Raw genomic sequence first — 20,600 nt, 5'->3', positions numbered from 1 at the left:
ATTTGCGTCTCTAATACGCCAGAAAAATGGCGGAGAAAAGTTAATAAATCCACACAGTATGTTTAGAAGCTAACATCAGGTTGTACAGACCCATGTTATGCCACCAATAACACTGTAGGAGGCCCTACCACTTCTCTATGCCTATGATTTCCTATGGAAGCATGCAGATGTCTTTTTCTGTCAGAATCCTGTTTGACTTCAAATGATAGAAAATTGTAGCATGTTCCACTAGATGCTTTATTATTGATGTCTCTGTAATACAGGGCTGTATGAGGAACCATACCGCTGAAAATGGAGGCCCTGGCCCTTTCCTATAGGATTTGAATGTGTATTTGTAGACATTAAATATATCCCTGATATTGAAACTTCATGTACGATTTTAGGAGTTATAGATAAGGATAGTTGACCCTGCACACCATGTGACAAGTCATTGCAACTTGCTGGTTTTTGTTTTAACAGCAGAATTAGGTTATGTTTAACATGTCCGATGTGCTGAAGACATTTCTGTGACTTAAAATCAGTTCCATGCATCTTCTGCAGCATGTGCATTGACTTCTGCAAGCCTCATTCAAATGAATTGTCACAGAAATGTCTGCAACAAATCTGTCGTGCAAGAACATTCCCTTAGAATTGTACCTACAACCAGGTCTTCCTATCCAGGTGATACACCATTGCATTAGATGCAACAAACAAGGTGTTTATACACAGACATCTTCTTTTAATATTTAATTGTAATGTTAACACCTTTTCATATGCAGTAATCATAAACTGCTTTCCCAAATACCATCTTCGAAACAGACGGAACTATTATACTTTTTCTGTCCTGAATTCATAGAGTTCTTAGCTTTAGCACTCTCGCAGTTGACTCCTTGGCACTGGAGTACATTATATAGGAGCCATTGTTAGTTTTAAATGCTTCCCAATCTCGACAGCCATAGGTAGGCAAGTAGTGGACAGCCACAAATCCCTCATAGCCCTGCCACCTGAAAATAAAAAGATGAAGTAATAAATAGTTGTAGCATGTGCCTTGATGTGCCCACAATTATGTAAATATCAATACCAAGCTTTGTCATACAATATATTTAAGTACATTGAACATTCTTATTCAAATACAATTAAATACCAAGTAGCCTGTTATGTAACCACGATTTGGCATCCATACTGCAACCACAACCGGCGATAGGGTTCTAGGTGCGGTCATAATACGGATGTTAAAGTGTTATGGGTGTGTAAAACAGTTCTTATCCTTAGAATCAATTAGGCAAATGAGTCATACCCATAAGTAAAGATAATCTCCATAATGTAAATGATGGTATGTGGCATGTGTCAGTATGTTGTAGTGGCAAAAAGTTATATGCAACTATGGCATGGCCATGCACATGCCATTTGTGGTGTCAGTACACTATTCAGCTTTATTGTAGCTGTAGTTTGCTTTGTGGCACTACATGTGTCTAAGAGGGAAAAATGCCATAAAACAGACCTATTAGGCCAGGCTCCCACACAAACATTTGATGCAATTTTTGGTGCAGTTTTTTTTAGCCAAACAGGGGACTGGTCACAAAAATTGGAGATGTATCAGTCTTTTCTTTATACCTTTATTCCTTTTGGATCCACTTCTGATTTTGGATAAAAAAAACAGATCCAAAAATTGCATCAAAACTGTGTGTGATGTTGGCCTTACCCACCTTACAAATCCGTTGGCATTTCAGCATGGCCGCTTTGGTGCTCACTGACATTTACTGTGCTGCAGTGATCATGTGCCTGTATACCCACGTGATTGCTGCAGCCAATCACTAGGTCATGAGACTGCTGAGGCCAGTGATTGGCTGCAGCAATCACATGGGTATATGGGCACAGCATCGTTGCAGTACTGTAAAACAAAGAGCAGCAGGGAGCACTGGAGCGGCCGTACTGGAACACAGGGGGATTTTTTAAACAAGTATTGTTTTTTTTTTTATTGTTTTATGGAATCCCCCTCCCCCCCCCATGGCCAGATTTTTGCCGATTTCAGAACACCCCTTTAAAGGAACATGTTTTGATCACTTGTAACTTTGAATTCACCTGATTAATTTCCTTCTAGGTAGTTTTACTGCCACTATATGATAAGGGGTAACATACAATCATTAACTACAAGATGTATTTTGTAGTGTAGCAATTCTTTACCCTCTGAAAATTTGCCCAAAAGAGTTAAGCAGTTATTTCTGTTCAATACCAAAGATAAATATCATATATATCTGCTGCTTTATGGAGATATAAGACATTTATTTTACTTACCTGTAGATAACACTGTTGACAGAGAAGGAATTGCCATCATAAGAATTTGCCACAACTAGGAAATAGTCTTCTCCAACTGTGAAAAACTCCCAGTCAACAGCACTGAAAGAAGTAGAGAACCTTGTGAGAAGGCTTCAGCTCTTTGTGTTACATAGTGCAAAGATCATGATGGAGGATAATATATGAGTTACCGGACAGATCAGACATTAGTAGGTAGAAACAAGACAGACAATGAGGACAAAAGAGGGAAACCAATCAGAAATAAAATTTGAAGTGCTCATTACAAATATGCTCATTTTAAAAACCAAGCCAACATTATTTTGCCTCAATATGGCCCTCATTGTGAGGGGGAGTATACCTGCATTTTCAGCTACCTATCCTGACTGGATATGCGCAAAAATGTCTGAATGGTCTTTGGTTTCGGAACATTGCAAGCAATTAATATTGACATTTGGGCTAGTTCTAGCAAAGTCTGCTGTGTAAAGCTAACATGAATATTGAAAATAACCCTATTTAAAGAGACTCTGTCACCCCATTATAAGTGCCCTATCTTCTACATAACGTGATCGGCGCAGTAATGTAGATTACAACAGTGTTTTTTATTTAGAAAAACTATCATTTTTGACGGAGTTATGACCTATTTTAGCTTTATGCTAATGACTTTCTTAATAGACAACTGGGCGTGTTTTACTTTTTGACCAAGTGGGCGTTGTACAGAGGAGTGTATGATGCTGACCAATCAGTGACCAATCAGCGTTATACACTTCTCTCCATTCATTTATTCAGCACATAGTGAACAACGCAGGATCACTATGTGCAGTCACATACACACACATTAACGTTACTGAAGTACCTTGAGAGTTAATAGACATCGCGTCCAACCAGGACGGGATGTCTATTCATCCCTGCCGACACTTCGGTAACGTTAGTGTAGGAGTTAATGACAGCAAGCGTGATCTCGCGAGATTACGCTTGCTGTGCTGTAAATTCCACACAAACGTTACCGAAGTGTCGGCAGGGATGAATAGACATCCCGTCCTGGTTGGATGCGATGTCTATTAACTCTCAAGACACTTCAGTAATGTTAGTGTGTGAGTATGTGACAGCACATAGTGAACAACACAGGATCACTATGTGCTGAATAAATGGAGAGAAGTGTATGACGCTGATTGGTCACTGATTGGTCAGCATCATACACTTCTCTACACAACGCCGACTTGGTCAAAAAGTAAAACACGCCCAGTTGTCCATTAAGAAAATCATTAGCATAAATATAAAATAGGTCATAACTCCGTCAAAATTTATTGTTTTTCTAAATAAAAAACACTGCTGTAATCTACATTACAGCGCCGATCACATTATGTAGAATGGGAAGTGGATATTAGATCATCGCGCAGACTAATTCTTGCTTGTCACAGTCCTTTAAAGATAATCCTAGAAATACGAGCAAAACAATCCAGCAGAATCGCACCACTTGAAGCATAATTCTTACTTCAGAAGTCCTTGTACATTTACATTTAACATACCAGCATGCAGCAACTATTTAACAATAGCTAGCAGTGACTTGAATTACAATATTTGGATTAGAGGCAATTGGGACGAAGCTGGTGGCCAATTTTATTACATTTCTTCAATGGCTTCCAATAGAGATTGTACTTATAGTTATTTGCTCTTAAGTAGCCAAAAAATAACCTTACCTGTAAGTGAGGATATCTTGGAATTTGACAAACTGCTGTGCAGTGATGTTCATTTCATAAATAGTGGAGATGATGGCATATTCTTCCGTTTTCTGCATTTTTATCCCCACGGTATAATTGTGACTGTTGGCAACAGCCAGAAAGAAGCGATCCTTTATTCTGAAAAACTCCCAGTCAGATGCTCCAAAGGTCTGAAAAGTCAAAAGGAAGATCAAAAGTAATCATCCTAAGGCTGAATTATCATTACCAGAGGACATATAATACTGGCTAGAGAACAACATTTTTTTGGTTTTTATACCCGTTCATAGTTGTATAAAAAAATCTCCCCTTAATCACAAATTCGCAATTGTAAGTTACACTGTTGACACAAATCTCACTAATTAAGTCAATAATATCATTAAGTTCATCTACAGATGGACATATTGCACCCATATTTAACTGTCCATATTGCAGATGTTACAAACAGACCCTCAGTGGTTCCACTGGAGCAAACTAAGATCACCATAGGGTTCTATGGTGATTTAAGTTTGGTTCAGTAGAACCAAGGTGGGTCTGGGTGTTACTCGTATCATATGGACAGTTAAATATGGGTGCAATATGTGCATTTGTGGAAGCCCTAAAGTTTTGTTCTACTAGGGATAAAAATCTAAATTCTCAACCTGAACCACAAGGTGATCCAGATTAAGCCCAAGCTGCTGCTGATTCAGCTCCACTCCCCTCAAAACCTGAAAATTTCGCTAATTCCCCGTCACCAGTGATTCTTTGCCTGACTTAAAAAAAATAGTTTGCTCTGCAAATTAAACAAAAACCTGTTTTGACTCATTGACTCTGAGGAATATTTTATTAATCATGGAAGGAAAATCTCAGTTGACCACAGTATTCCGCCCATGTCAGAGGCTGCGACAGTTAACTTTGAGGATTCCTCCTAATAGCTCCACATACTGATGTAGCCATCTTTATCTTGACTTTTAACGCATTAAATACAGTGATTTCAATGACTGGCTTTTGTTGTGTGATATCACACTGCAGTAAGTTATCAGAGTCAAGATAAAGATGGCTACATCCATATCATTACTATCTGGAACCTTTGTGAGTGTGACATGAGGGTTAGAATCGTTCCAAATTTTCAGGTTTTGCACAAGTAAGTGGCCTAAAAAAAAATATGATAGATGTTTGTGATACATATTTGATATTTTGTTTTCATTGATAAATATTGTAGTATATATTTTATTCAGTATATTGTGCTTGTTTGCTTTTATATATATTCTTTTTTATATCAATACAATTCTAAATACCATTCTTGTGTGATTCTTGAGGGCCGATGTTTGATTTTTTGATTTCTTGTGTGTACTATATATTTCTTTGGGCTATAGAAAGAAATCACCAGTTCACTCGCACACACTACCATCACAAGGCTAATAATGAGTCATCCTCCACTTTGCAAAGTGCCTTAATAGTTGAATAATAACTGCTTATTTTAATAAATTTGGATCATTTGTATAACCTCCCCAAAAAGAATGAGATGTGTCCATTTTACATTAACAGATATTATGAGTATATAGAAGGCCATGCTAACATCTTGGATTATGGAAAAATCTAATTTACCAATACCATCTATAGCAACATTGCACCAAAGTCCTACATGAAGCATATTCACACTCCAAGCTGAATACAGCTGTATACTAGATGAAAGTCCAATAGGGGAACCAAATGGACCCAAGTAAAGTAAATTAGTCCAATTCAAGTTAAAATAGCCTATAAAATCATGTTATCTAGAACGCATACTGTCTGATATTTAGTAATCCTTCCTCTATTTAAATTCTATGACTCATTTACAAATGGATCACTTGCTACTGAGGTTAATATAATCAATAGCCTATTAGTTCTTCCACACGATTTATTATGTGACATGCACTGTTTTTGTTAGTTGAAGTGTGAGCCTTCAATTGCTCTGTTAGGGCCAATGTACCCCAGGCCAACAATGATTTCCCACATTAAATTTAATTTCCACCTAAAATGACACCGAAAGAACTACAATAAATATTAGTCATTGAGTTTTCCCCTATGAGCAAGTTGTAAAAATCCCAATTATATTATGATTAAAAAGGTTGTCTGATAACATCTATTAGTTAGAAAGGTCCACAGACGATAAACTGATTATAGGGTGTTCCCATGCTGGTATCACCAGAGATCAGCAGTCATTGGCGGGAGAACCTGCCAGCAAGTGTTTGACGGAGTTATCCAACTTGTCAAAATCTTTAAACAATAGCTACAAATATTATAAAATGAAAAAAGAATCAGTACTCAATTCTTCTTTTCCCTGACGATCCAACAATGATGCTCTGGCAGTGCACCCGGACTTTGTTTACAATCAGCACGTGACCACTGCACCCATTCAAAGCCCTCAGTGGTAACATGCCATACTCATGGTATCACTGCTCAGCAATAGGTGCCATGTTGCCAGGAATACGGCACATGACCGCTGAGGCCTCTGATTGACTGCAGTGGTCAGGTGCTGGCCGCTTGTAAACAAACACCAGGAGGACCACTAGAGCATAAGCGCTGGATTCCTGGGGAAAAGAGGTGAGTACTGATTCTTTTTTTGTTTTAGAACATTTGCATCTGTTTTTGCATCTTTTATTATACACCTTTAAGACCTTTAATTCCCCTGCAGCACCCCCGCAGGAAAAAAGGAAGCATTACATGATGCCCATTGGAATCAAGTTTGGTGATATACCATGTTTGAGCTGTACTGATATCAGTATTGGTTGTCCCTCAGCTTTCTCATAGACGGATATAACTAAGAAAGCAACGAACAACAACCTGACGGAATGGAAAATTTTTCGTTTTAAGTTGAAATGCGATTTAAGGTCAATCCCAAGTCATAGCAATTTTCATATGACACTGAATAGTCCTTAAATGCCACACTAATGAAGGATGTAACAGAATCAAATACAGTTCATTTTATATTATGCAATATTCTGTATTTTTTAAGTTATGTATCTAATGTTTGTTTCTACTGGGGAAAGAACGAAGACATCATCACACTGTCAGTCCCTATTATGTAGCATACAGCAGACACCTGTCACAAGCACCGCTATACATATTGTCACAGCAACTTGGATAGCTCTGGGGCAAGAACAACAGAAAGCTCCAAGTATTATTAATGCTTTAGGTAACATGTTACAAGTTTCAGTGGTGATTACTGACCTAGCTTTGTGATAAAAACGTCTTATTGCCGAGGCAAACTACACTGATAATGAAAGCCCATACTATGCACGGTAAATTACAGAATCAGGTTGAACACCCTTTGTGTATAAAACACAAATATTAAAATATATAAGATAGTAAAGATATGATACAGATGGAGCTGCATTTTAAAATCTACTTTATGTAGCATTTAAGGTCAGAAGTAGAGCCTTCTAACCATTTGTTCTGTAGAAGTGGCAGAAGTTGGTGCTTTCAATTGAACCTCTATTGTTTTTACTGCAACTAGTAGAACAGGAGGTTTCTGGAAGCTGCTCCCCCATGCTACCTCCATAAAAATAAAATTCATATCAATGCGACAATCGGGTGAGATAACTGCTGGAAACCAACATTTGTCCATCAGTTTTGTATTTTCCGAAACCAATAATTTACGGAATCACCATTTTTGTAGAAATTTGCAAGATCGTGTTGTAAATTGCCCTTACTAATCAATCATGGGTGTTGCGGCAGAGCACTATACGTCCCAGCATGTACCGCACTGTGAAGGACATAGATGGGGGTAATCAGCCTTGGATATAGAGCAGTTTTTTTGCCGTCAATTTCTTGTTTGAAAAGGATCAAAACGTTTTTTTTTGCATAAAATAATAGAATAGATCCGGCTGACTCTCAATCCTATCTTGCATTTACATTTTATTAAAGAAACATTTGAAGCAGTTTCAACTCATCAAGAGCCAACCAGGTAATTATGTCTCTGTAAAACCCTTTCTTGTGTGTATGTAACTGAGGGACTCATTATATTCAGGCAGGAATATTTACTCTTAAGCACTAACTTGAATGTATTCTAAATGGTCATAAGGTCTATACACTCTCCAAAACAACAAGAATCAAAGGACATGATTATCATGTGTAGTTACCAATACAGTCAAATTCCATTCACTTTAGTGGAGCAGAGCTGCAGCACCAGACACAGTGCATAGACAAGAATGGCGATGTGACTGGTAAAACTCCAAAGGGGCCATAGTTAGGGGTGAGACTCAAATTTTTAACAGGTTACTTGGCTGACAAAGATATACCTGCAGGGGTAGGGGTAGAGGGGATTTGCGGTGTAGTGCGTTGTGTAGCGCGCCATGCAAAATAATTCCTACTCTAATAATCAAATATATTAAATACACTGTATGTTAATGTTAAAATCGTTAGAAATATTTTTGTATTAGTATTATCCCATAAGCTTTCCAATCTTGTGTGGTAGGTTTGTATGCTTATGTATATAATTACATAAGCACACAAACCTACCTACAGCACCCACAGTTATTGTATTAAACTGACCCGCTACGTATAGACTTTTACGTGCACTTTCAGTACCATAGGTGTGTGCAGCCCATGTAGTTTGGCTGTGCACTGTGAGAAGGGTGAAGAGCAGAGCGGTGTGCGCAGCACCTCTTGGCAAATGTTCTGACTTTTTTCCACAACCGCCGAATACAAAGGTTTAATCAACATTTACAGTATCAGATTCAAGCCTAATGCATATGTACGGTGACCCCTGAAGATAGTGGTAAACACAGCGCCCTTTAAGATAGTGACACACACTGCCCCCTGTAGATAAAATCCCACATTGCCCCTGTAGATAGAGCCACGCACTGTGCCCCCTGTAGAATGTTCCATACAGTGTGCCCCCTATAGATAGTGCCACACACAGTGCTTCCTGTAGACAGTGCCCCACACAGTGCCCCTGTAGATAATTCCACATACAGTGCCCCTTTAGATAGTGCCACACACAGTGCCCCCTGTATAAAGTGCCACACACAGTGCCCCATGTAAATAGTGCCACATGTAATGCACCCTAAAGATAGTGCCACACACAGTGCCCACTGTAGAAAGTGTCAAACACACATTGCCTCCTGTAGAAAGTGCCACATAAATTGTGCCCCCTGTAGATAGTGCCACGCACTCTGCCCCCTGTAGAACATACTACCACAAGGAATTTGACTCAGGTAACTGCCGGGCGAATTAATTAATAATAGTACCACACTGTCCATAGGCAAAATAAGCCCTTTTCTCGTTACCCTAAGGGCTTGTCCACACGTAGTGGAATTGCTGCATTTTTTCCGTCCGGAAATGCGGATGGAAAAAATGCAGCAGAATACAGTAGCATCAAAGTGGATGAGATTGGACAAATCTTATCCACATGCTGCGTAAATACTGAGCGGAAAAAATGCTCGGAAATGGACCAAATTGTATTTGCTTAATCGCTGCATATTTGCTGCGGTTTTTTGTTGTACTATCTACGCTGGTTTTTACACTACCAGTAGTGGTCAGCAAATATCGCCTAGCCCTAGTTTTATTAGAACTTGTAATATAAAGGGCTCGGCTGCTGGATACATGCAGACCAATACTTGTAGTATAAAAAACACAGGGTAGCGGGATTGTGACTAAAATAACTTGGTTTGAAAAGTATGGGTTTGGAAACCTCCCTTTAAAAATCCCATTTGCCCTTCACAGTATACTTACCAACCTCGCTCCTAAGTTGGGCCCAGGCACAGCATGGGTCCTGGCGCCTTTCAGCGGCACATGACGTCATGACCCGGCTCAGCAGAGAAGAGGGTAAGTATAAGAATAATGTAAGCTGGGGCCCTGTATCTAACATACCATGTGGTTGGCTTAGATACAGGATCCAGCAGACAGTATCACACGTCTGCTGGCAATAAAGAGAAGTTGGGGGGGCCCAAGAAGGACTTTTACACCAGGGCCCATGAGTCTTTAGCTACGACCCTGACTGTATCTAATTGGTATTAGTTAACCAATATTAGTTAACCTAGCATTCTGCTTAGACTCTATTCACATAGTTGCTAGCTTTTCCTCCGACAGAACAGAATAACGAGAAAGACGGATTTAGGAGCCTGACGGAACCCATTGATGTTAATTGGTTCTCTTGGTTTCCGTCATGGTTTCTGTCATTTTGCCGGACAAAATAGCACTGTATGCTGAGCTATTTTGTCCAGAAAACATGACAGCATCTGCGATGGAGGCTCCTAACTGAGCCTCCAATGCAGATGTGAGCAGAGCCTTAGGCCGGATTTACACGAGCGTGTGCGTTTTGCGCGCGCAAAAGGTACTTAACAGCTCCGTGTGTCAGCCCCATATGATGCGTGGCTGCGTGATTTTCGTGCAGCCGCCATCATTATGACACTCTGTTTGTATGTTTGTAAACAGAAAAGCACGTGGTGCTTTTCTGTTTTCATTCATACTTTTAACTGCTGTTGCGTGAATCACGCGCGTCACAAGGAAGTGCTTCCGTGTGCTGCGCGTGATTTTCACCCACCCATTGACTTCAATTGGTGCGTGATGCGCGAACAACGCACAAATATAGGACATGTCGTGAGTTTTACACAGCGGACTCACGTTGCGCAAAAATCACGGACTGTCTACGCGGCCCCATAGACTAACATAGGTCCGTGCGAGGCGCGTGAAAATCACGCGCGTTGCACGGACGTATATCACGTTCGTCTAAATAAGCCCTTAGGTAAAGGTCTGCCCTACCAGACATTAATATAGTGTTGCATATACAGTATATGACATATTACAACATTGTAGCAGTGGGAGCTGATATTTTTATTGATACCTCAGCCTCAATAGAAATGACATATTATTCATCTTATAAAACACAATGGGAACGGTGTTCCTGTTTCTAATTAGTTTATTCCTCTGCAAATGTACATAAAATAGTAAATCACGCTATTTATTACTACAATTTCCATAAAGTCTGAGTCGAATTTTTTTTTTTTTAAAAAGCACCCAAATTTGGTGCATTTTGGCGCAATTTGGGAAAGTGGCGCAGCTTAGCAAATGAGGGGGCTTGAATTCAAATGCACAAAAGTGCTCTAAGAATGCATGCAAAATAAGCCAAATCAAAGGTAGTATACGGCCTTATTCACACGAGCGTGTGCGTATTGTGCTTGCAAAAAACGCTGCGTTTTGCGCGCGTAGCAGTTCCGTGTGGCATCAGTATTTGGTGCGTGTCTGCGTGATTTTCGCGCATATGGCATCGCTATGACACTCTGTTTTTAGGTTTACAAACATAAAAGCAGGAGGTGCTTTTATGTTTTCATTCATAGTGCTTCCATGTGCTGTGCGTGATTTTCACTCACCCATTGACCTCAATGGGTGCGTGATGCGTGACAAACGGGCACGTATAGGACATGTCGTGAGTTTTACGCAGCGCACATACGCTGCGTGAAAATCACGGCCTGTCTGAGCTGCCCCATTGACTAACATAGGTCCTTGCGCCGCGCGTGATTTTCACACGCAAACTCAAAAAGTATGGAAATACGGAGCTGTTTTGAAGGGAAAACAGCTCCTGATTTTCAGACATATTTAAGCCACTCGCGATTTAAGTTAAACAATATGTAACTGAGAAGTTTAAGGCCACGTTCACACGTAGCAGAATTTTTCCGCTGCAAATGTTGGTGCAGATTTGGGGCAATTCCGCAATGAATCTGCACCAACATTTGCATATTTGACAGGTAATTCAGACGTTGCAGATATCACAGCGGACTTTCCACAGATTTCAGTTTTTGCATTGCAAAGGCTGAAATCCGCAGTGAAATTTCACTTCTTCTCCGCAACGTCATGAGCATGCTGCGGAGGGAAAATTCTGCACCGCAGCCTGATTTCCGCACAGTTATTTTCGCAACGTCTGAACTAAGTTTCCTAAAAATATATAGAAACAAATGTAAAAAACGGCTGCTGCAGAATTCCACTGTGGACTGTCCACAGCGGAATTCAACAGCTATTCCGCAACGTCTGAATGTGCCCTAATATGGTCCAATAATCTCTCTGACAGCCAGTTCATAGTTTGAGCTCCTTAGGGCTTGTCCACACATAATGGATTTGCTGCAGAAAATTTACGCAGCATTTAAGCAACAACTAGCACACAATCCTCTGTGTAAAATCTGCACCATTTTATGCGTTTTTTACTATAGAAAATAGTGCACATTTTTTGTGCGTTTTTCAAGGGCTGTGTAAGGGTATGTTCACACGCTTAACCAAAAACATCTGAAAATACGGAGCTGTTTTCAGGCGAAAACAGCTCCTGATTATCGGACGTTTTTTTAACAACTCGTGTTTTTCGCAGCGTATTTTACTGCCGTTATTGGAGCTGTTTTTCAATGGAGTCAATGAAAAACGGCTCCAAAAACGTCCCAAGAAGTGACATGCACTTATTTTTTGCGGGCGTCTTTTTACGTGCCGTATTTTGACAGCGACGCATACAATTAAGCCTCGTGGGAACAGTACACCGTAAATGCAATTGCAAGCAATGGGCAGATGTTTGGAGGCGTAATAATGCCATTTTTTCAGGCGTAATTCGAGGCGTAAACGTCCCGAATTACGCCTGAAAACAGTGCGTGTGAACATACCCTCAATCTGGCAGAAAATCTGCACGACATCAAACACAATTTGGTGCAGACGTTTGGTCGGAATTCCCAAAGGACCCCTGTGAACTTACCCTTCCTGTTGACTGTTAACATTACATCAGATTATCCTGAGAAATAAATGGAAGAACAATTTTCTACCTCCTCAATCTGACACACATGCTGCCCCTCTCACAGTCAATACAAAATAACCAAAGCAACTACAAATATCACGGCATGAAACTGTCCTTGGAGAATGGTAGCAGGACAACATGACGTCTGTGCCCTCTGTGCCCTCTCTCTCTCAATGCTGACATTTACTTCCCATTAACATCTGATTAAGAGGCTACTGCCATGAAAACTAGGGTAAGTTAACCTTTAAATGCTTACAAGTCTCTATTGTGAACATGCTAGCCTATAACCTCGTCTTTTAATATTGTAAAGATTTCAAGTAAGTCATTCAATGGGATGCATTCGTTGTAAGGCTGGGTTCACACAGAGTTTTTTTGCAGGAGGAAAAATCTGCCTCAAAATTCCATTTGGAATTTTGAGGCAGATTATCCTCTGCCTGCACGCCGATTTTCACAGCGTTTTTCACCCGCGGCCAAAAAACACAGTGAAATACGCTTTCTCTGCCTCCCATTGATGTCAATGGGAGCTCAGAGGCGTAAACACCCGAAGATAGGGCATGTGGGAAAAAAATGCCTCCGCCTCCCATTGAAATCAATGGGAGGCATTTTCAGCAGTTTTTTGGCGTGTTTTGCGGCGTGGTTTCCACGTCAAAAAAACTCTGTGTGAACTGGACCTAGAGTGGCCTTCTGAGGCTGGGTTCACATGACCTATTTTCAGACGTAAACGAGGCGTATTATGCCTCGTTTTACGTCTGAAAATAGGGCTACAATACGTCGGCAAACATCTGCCCATTCATTTGAATGGGTTTGCCGACATACTGTGCAGACGACCTGTCATTTACGCGTCGTCGTTTGACAGCTGTCAAACGACGACGCGTAAAATGACTGCCTCGGGAAAGAAGTGCAGGGCACTTCTTTGCAACGTAATTTGAGCCGTTCTTCATTGAAGTCAATGAAGAGCAGCTCAAGATTTACGAGCGTCAAAGATGCCTTGCATAATGCGAGGAGGAGCATTTACGTCTGAAATGACGCAGCTGTTTTCTCCTGAAAACAGTCTGTCTTTTCAGATGTAAAGGCCACTTCTCGTGTGCACATACCCTAACTGTGCAGCTAAAATTGAGAATCAAAATAAACTAAATTTAGATTTAAAAAAAAATATTTTTAGGGCCAGTTCACACAGTTTTTTGACACGGAAATGCGCCAAAAATGGCCGAAAATGCCTCCCACTGATTTCAATGGGAGTTGGAGGCGTTTTTTTTCCCACGAGCAGAAAAGCCGTCTCGTGGGAAAAAGAAGTGACATTCCCTATATTCAGGCGTTTACGTCTCTGACCTCCCATTGACATCAATAAGAGGCAGAGAAAGCGTATTTTGTGTCGTTTTTTTTGCCCACGCCACTCAATGGCCGCGGGCGAAAAACGCAGCAAAAAGTGCAGCAAACGGTGTGCAGGCAGATCGAAACCTGCCTCAAAATTCCAGACAGAATTTTGAGGCAGAATTTTCCGCCTGCAAAAAAACTCAGTGTGAACATAGCCTTAACATCGCTTTTCCATTTGTGGTCTACATTATGAAAACCAGCAAAAAACCTATACATCATTTGAAGTCACCACCTAAAATGTTGAAACATTTGATCACGCAACCATCCCAATGTTTGTTGGTCTGTTAATATTCAGCCTTTTAAAGGGGATTGTCCATTTTAGACAATCCCTACTTGTTAGAAGGTCCCTGGACAATAAACTGATCACAAAGTTTCTGCCTGCTGGGACTCCTAGCATTAAATTTTAATCTATGGGGCAACCTAGCAGCAAGTGTTCAATTTCCCTGCAGCGCCACCACAGGGTAAATGAAGCGTTACACAGTGCAGATTAAAATCAATGGATTGGCTGTATAATGCTGGACAGAACAGGTGCTCCACAGCAAGAGACACTATTTATAGCAGCTCGCCACTCTAGCCAAGAGATGAGGATTATGAACAAGGGACCCCTGTATATTAACCCCTAAACGGCCGCCCACCAGTGGTGCATGTGTTTAGTCTACAGCGACATCTTTTGGCGTCGCTGCAGAAGAGGCTGATGAGCCCTTCCTGTGAGTGCTCATCCTCTAAGCAGGAGCTGTAACTTACAGCTCCTGATCTTAGAGAAGTCCGTGACTGTGGCAAGATCAAAGGGAACTCCCCTCTTTGACCGCGTCACTGGAAACCCGGTGACGTGATCCAAGAGCAGGGAATCCCTCTGCAGTCAGCCCTGGGTACCTATACAGGACGCCGGGGCTGTATGTTCAGTTTGCCTTCTGTTAGGGCACACTATGTGCTGCCCTAACAGCAGTCTGTGTCATAGTGACACAGTGTAATGTATTAGCATACAGGAGTATGCTAATACATTATAAGTAAAAAATAAAGTTATCCCTTAATGGTATTAAAAAAAGTAACACAAAATTAAATAAATAAAAAAAGTCTAAAAAAAAAAAGGTCATTATTTTGCATAAAATATATTTTATTGCCCCTACACTAAATAAAAACAAAAAACCTACAGATATTAGGTATCTAAATTACCATAATAACCTGAAGGGTTACTTAGTGTGAAACGTGATAAAAAATAAACAAGAAAAACTATGGCGAGAATCGCTTTTTCCTATATTCATGGCGTAAAAATAATTTTTTCTACCTCCAAAGTCTGAAAAAATATACAATTTCTCCCACATAAAACAAGGCCTCATATGGCCACGTCAATGAAAAAATGAAAACGTTATGGCTGCTGAAATGCAGAGAGGTAAAAACTGAAAAATGTAGCTGGTCATTAAGGCCCCATTTACACGGCCATAAAACCGCGGACCGTAACACAGTCCGCGGTTTTACAGAGCCATTCAGTTCTATTGGCCGCAGACACCTTTCCGGATCGCTACAGATGGGTAAGTGTGTCGGGGATTATGGAGCATGTCCTATTTTTTTTATAATAAAAAGTTAGACATTTTTCCAATATTCTTTCCGTATTAATTCCTCATCTTTTGAAGATCTCTGCTTGTTTTTATTCAGTAGGAACATTCAGTGTTTACTTCCAGTGGATAAACTCTTGCCCATGGTCATGTGATGGACACACCCGTGCTGGGATCATTAGAAGACACAGCTCTGATACAGATACTGGTAATGTAACGAGCCAGGCACCTGTGTGTTAGTCACATGACCAAGGACAGAATTGTGTCCACTGGAATTAAACACTATTAAATATACAATGCATAACAATAATGTAAAGGATCTGCCAGACACAGCTTCTGTGTCGACGCCCGTGGTTAATCAGTCTGCATCTGCTCCTAGGTCTGATAGAGTGACTCGAGCTGCTACCACTCAGGCTGGTAAGCTGAGGAGTGGGAGAACCTATCACAGCCTGGCCAGACGGTTCTAGCTCCCACCCTCGGTCTATGTATACCTTCATTTGCTTCTTGTATTTGTCTGTGATTCTCTCTTGTTTCCTGGCTCTGCTGTTCCTGCTAATACTACTAACCTCTGCTTCATATCGACCCTGGCTTTGCTGACTACGCTCCTGCTCTGCATTTGGTACCTCGTACACTCCTGGTTTGACTCGGCTCGTTCACTACTCTTGTTGCTCACGGTGTTGCCGTGGGCAACTGCCCCATTTCCCTTAGCTTCTGTGTACCCTTGTCTGTTTGTCTGTCGTGCACATATTGAGCGTAGGGACCGTCGCCCAGTTGTACGCCGTCGCCTAGGACGGGCCGTGCAAGTTGGCAGGGACTGAGTGGTGGGTAGATTAGGGCTCACCTGTCTGTCTCCCTACCCCGACATTACAAATAATTTGCAGAAAACAAAAAATCCTTAACTCTTAATTCCCTACTAGGGTATATAAGGGTATGTTCACACGCAGAATTAAAAATGCCTTAAAATGACGGAGCTGTTTTCAAGGGAAAACAGCCTCTGGTTTTAAGCCGTTTTTAAAGCAGAAAACGTGTTTTAAAGATTTTTTTAGACGTTTTTGGAGCTGTTTTTCAATTGACCTTTGAAAAACAGCTCCAAAAATGCTGACGAAGCAACAAGCTCCTTTTTAGGCAGCGTCTTTTTACGTGCCGTGTTTTTAAAACAGCGGCGTGAAAAAACACCCCGTCTGAACAAAGCAACATTTTTGCCATTGATTACAATGGGAAGCTGTTTGTCGGCATTCTACTTGTGTTTTTCAAGGGGTATTTTTCAATTTTGAGGCGTTTATGCCCCGAAATACGCCTAAAAACACTGCGTGAACATACTCTAACGTAAGGTATTTCGGACAGAATGTACTGCGGGTTCCAGGTCGGACATGCTGCGGGATTTTTATACAGCGTAGCCAACCCATGGGAACCCGGCCTTAAAATGATTTTCCTAAACCAGACAACACCTCTCAGACTCCAGATAATTATTGAGCTCTGAATATTGTTAAAAACAAAGTTCTTTTAAAAGTTTTTATTGGACACTTACCATTACAGACTGAAAAGGTCTAAAGGTGCTCCCCAGCCAGATGTAGATATGAGATTGGACGTTGGTGGACATGCCATTAAATGTGTTTGCTACAACCAAAAACGAATAGGGTCCAATACTGAAGAATTCCCAGTCATAAGCACCTGAGGTAGGGATGGTCTGATTGATCTCAAACAGTCCATTTCTTGAGTTCCACTTGTAAATAACACTGTTGATATTGTGGTTATTGCCTGTTCAATAGAAGTAATAACATTGTAATGTTTCTTGTAGTTTTTGTATTAATGTATTAACATACATTTATCAGTCTATATAATTTTAGAGCCTTTCTGTTCTATTTACAAGGGGGGAACATACGGCTGTAAAATTGTGATCCCAGATTGCCAGAAACTTTTTGATGGCCAGTAGATAATAATAATAATCTTTATTTATATAGCGCCAACATATTACGCAGCACTTTACAATTTAGAGGGAAAATAAAACAAGCAATATCAGACATTACATAGTGACAAAGTTAATTTACAATTCAAACCAAAGGAGTGAGGACCCTGCGAGCAAGAGCTTACACTCTATGAGGAAATAAGGGAGACACAAAGTGTAACAGTGTTTGTAGATATCAGGAAGGACTGTTTTGTCCTCAGAAAGCATAATAGACTACAATTTTTTAACAATTTTTTAATTTCCCTACAAAATCTGATGTGTGTAAATATGAAGAATGTAATTTGTATATACAAGTTGTTAAATGTGCTTCATAGTAATATGTGGGAGGAGGTCACCCAATATTGCAGTGGAAAAACAAAATTGACATGTAAAGTTAGAAACAGATTTTTTTCTTAAAAAAATAAAGCTCTCAATTATTCCACCTGAAAACTGCAAGAAAACCTGCATAGCAACCAATCATATCTCAGCTTTTATTTCTTAGGAGACACACACGAGCGGGTTCAGTCCATGATAAACGGTATGTATGTCGGCCGTATTTCCTGGACCGAACACACTGCTGGGGGCCGGGCTCCTAGTATCCTAGTTATCTATGACGCTAGGTGTCACTTCCTCGTTGCGGGAAAACTGTCCCGTACTGTAATCATGTTTTCAGTACGGGACAGTAGTTCCGCGGAGAGGCAGGGACAGCTAGCGTCATAGATAACTATGATGCTAGGAGCCCGGCTCCCTGCAGTGTGTTCGGTCCAGGAAATGCGGCCGATATACAGACCGTATGTCAAAGACCAAACACGCTCATGTCAATCCGGCCTTAGGCTTCCTTCACACATAGATATTTTCTGGTGTTTTTAACTGCATAAAAAAATGCATTTTAAAATAGCAGCGTTTAGTAAAATGTAACAGCAATGTAACAGTGTTTTTAAGTGGCATTTTTGGTGTCATTTTGTACATGCTTTTTTATGTCATTTTTTTAGGTCCTATAATGAAGTCATTTTTTTTCATGCGTTTTAACCTCTTCACGCACTAGGACGTGCCAGAACGTCCTGGTGCAGGGGGAGAAGTATGGAGCACGCTCATGCGATGAGCGTGCTCCATACGCTGCGGGTGTCAGCTGTGTTTTACAGTTGATACCCGGCACTAACGGCCAGAAACAGCAATTGTCCCTGTCCGTTTAATCCCTCAACTGCTGCCATCAATTGCAACCCCAGCATCTGAGGCATTATAAAGAGAAGGGCGGCCCCCTCCAACAGCTCATCGGCACACCCACAAGGCGATTGTGGGGCGCCGATGGTTGTCATGGCAGCCCAGGGGCCTAATGAAGGCCCCCAGGATGGCCTTCACTCTGCATCTGTTAAGCCCTGCCTGTATTAATGACTATATACTTCAATACATTAGTATTGCAGTGTATTTTACTAGCGATCTAACCATCACTGGTTCAAGTGCCCTAGGGGGACTAATAAAATGTGTAAAAAAAAAAGTGAAATTACGTTTTTAGTAGTGAAAAAAAATAATTAAAAGTTAAAAAAAAATACTTTTCTAATTTTTCCTCTAAAGTAATGTAAAAAATAAAAAATATAAACAAAATTTGTATCACTGCGTCCGTAAAATTCTGAACTTTTACAATATAGTGCTATTTAACAGACACGGTGGACGCCGTAAAAAAAATTAATGTAAACCTCTAAAAATCGCTGTTTTTTGATCAACTTAGCTCTAAAAAACATGTAACAAAAAGTGATCAAGAAACGGTACCAATAAAAACTACAGCTCGACCCGCAAAAAAAAATAACCCCTTACACAGCTCAATCCCTGGAAAAATAAAAAAGTTATGACTCTCAGAATGTGGTGAAACAAAACAAATTTTTTTTAACAAAAAGTTTTGTTTTTTTAAAGCAGTAAAATATATAAAAAATTATAAATTTGGTATCACTGTAATCGTATTGAGCCACAGAATGAAGTTAAGTTGTCGTTTTTACCACACTGTGAAAGCCGTAAAAACAAAACCCAAAAAACAATGGACGAATTACAGTTTATTCCAATTTCAGTTTCCCAGTACATTATATGGTACTTTAAATGCTACCAATAGAAACTACAACTCTTCCCGCGAAAAATAAGCCCTCACACCACTCTATTGATGGAAAAATCAAAAAATGATGGCTCTTGGAAGGTGGAGAGTGAAAACCAAAAATGAAAAATAAAAAAATGTCCGTGTCCTTAAGGGGGTTCAAACGCCAGAAAATATCTATGTGTGAAGGAAAACTAAGAAATGAAAGCTGAGCTCTGATTGGTTGAACCTTTGAAGTTCATCTTTAAATCAACTTTGTTTTTTGCAACTTTTTTTGACAGAGAAATACAGTTAAAATGCACAATAAAAAAGTACATCCACTTTCATCATTAATAAGTTTTAGTACCATGAGCCTTAAAGGAGTATATTCTAGTTTTAGTAAATGCATTTTATTTATTATATAATAAAAAGTTACATCTTTCCAATATACAGTTTTCAACTTTATGTCATTCAATAGAAACCTTCATTGTTGAGTTCCCTTAGATAAAAAATCTTTCCTGTTCATGTGATGGAAACACAGGTGTAGGACTGGTGAGGCAATGTTTAGGTCACATCGGGAAAGCTCCTGATGTACACGCTAAACGTGTCCATTGGGCTGTGTATCCTTTTGGCCTCCGTCGGGCTGTTATACGTCGGTATACCTTTTTTATGAGGGACAAAATTCCATTCCACTGGATCCCACGAAAAAGAAAACTTATACCGCGTGTGATACTTTTTTTTTTAACATGGTAGCATATGGGTGGTGTATGCCACTGTATGGAATACGTGACAGGTACACATTTAACGTATAAGTCGCGGGCTTTTCAATGGTCTTTCATGATGTAAATGTTAAATGGATACCATTATAGTCTATAGGCGACAGATACATCAAACATTTCCTAATAATGACATCCGTCACACATGGACTATAATTGTGTCTGTTTAACAG

The 20,600-nt window shown here is 40.2% G+C and overlaps 1 protein-coding gene across 1 annotated transcript in view; it reads right to left on the bottom strand.

Annotated features, from left to right (window-relative positions):
* Positions 1–829: 829 nt before the first annotated feature.
* Positions 830–20,600, bottom strand: part of TSPEAR (thrombospondin type laminin G domain and EAR repeats) — a 103,027-nt gene continuing 83,256 nt past the window's right edge. Inside the window, exons 9-12 of the mRNA XM_075831198.1 lie at positions 17,176–17,405; positions 3,972–4,162; positions 2,275–2,376; positions 830–983 (exon numbers count right to left, since the gene is read on the bottom strand). Coding sequence (XP_075687313.1) covers positions 830–983; positions 2,275–2,376; positions 3,972–4,162; positions 17,176–17,405 — 677 coding nt within the window. The remainder of the gene's footprint in view (positions 984–2,274; positions 2,377–3,971; positions 4,163–17,175; positions 17,406–20,600) is intronic.

This window comes from Rhinoderma darwinii, chromosome 6, assembly GCF_050947455.1.
Source record: "Rhinoderma darwinii isolate aRhiDar2 chromosome 6, aRhiDar2.hap1, whole genome shotgun sequence".
In the NCBI taxonomy this organism is placed as follows: domain Eukaryota; kingdom Metazoa; phylum Chordata; class Amphibia; order Anura; family Rhinodermatidae; genus Rhinoderma; species Rhinoderma darwinii.
This window is presented reverse-complemented; position numbering and strand designations above follow the sequence as displayed.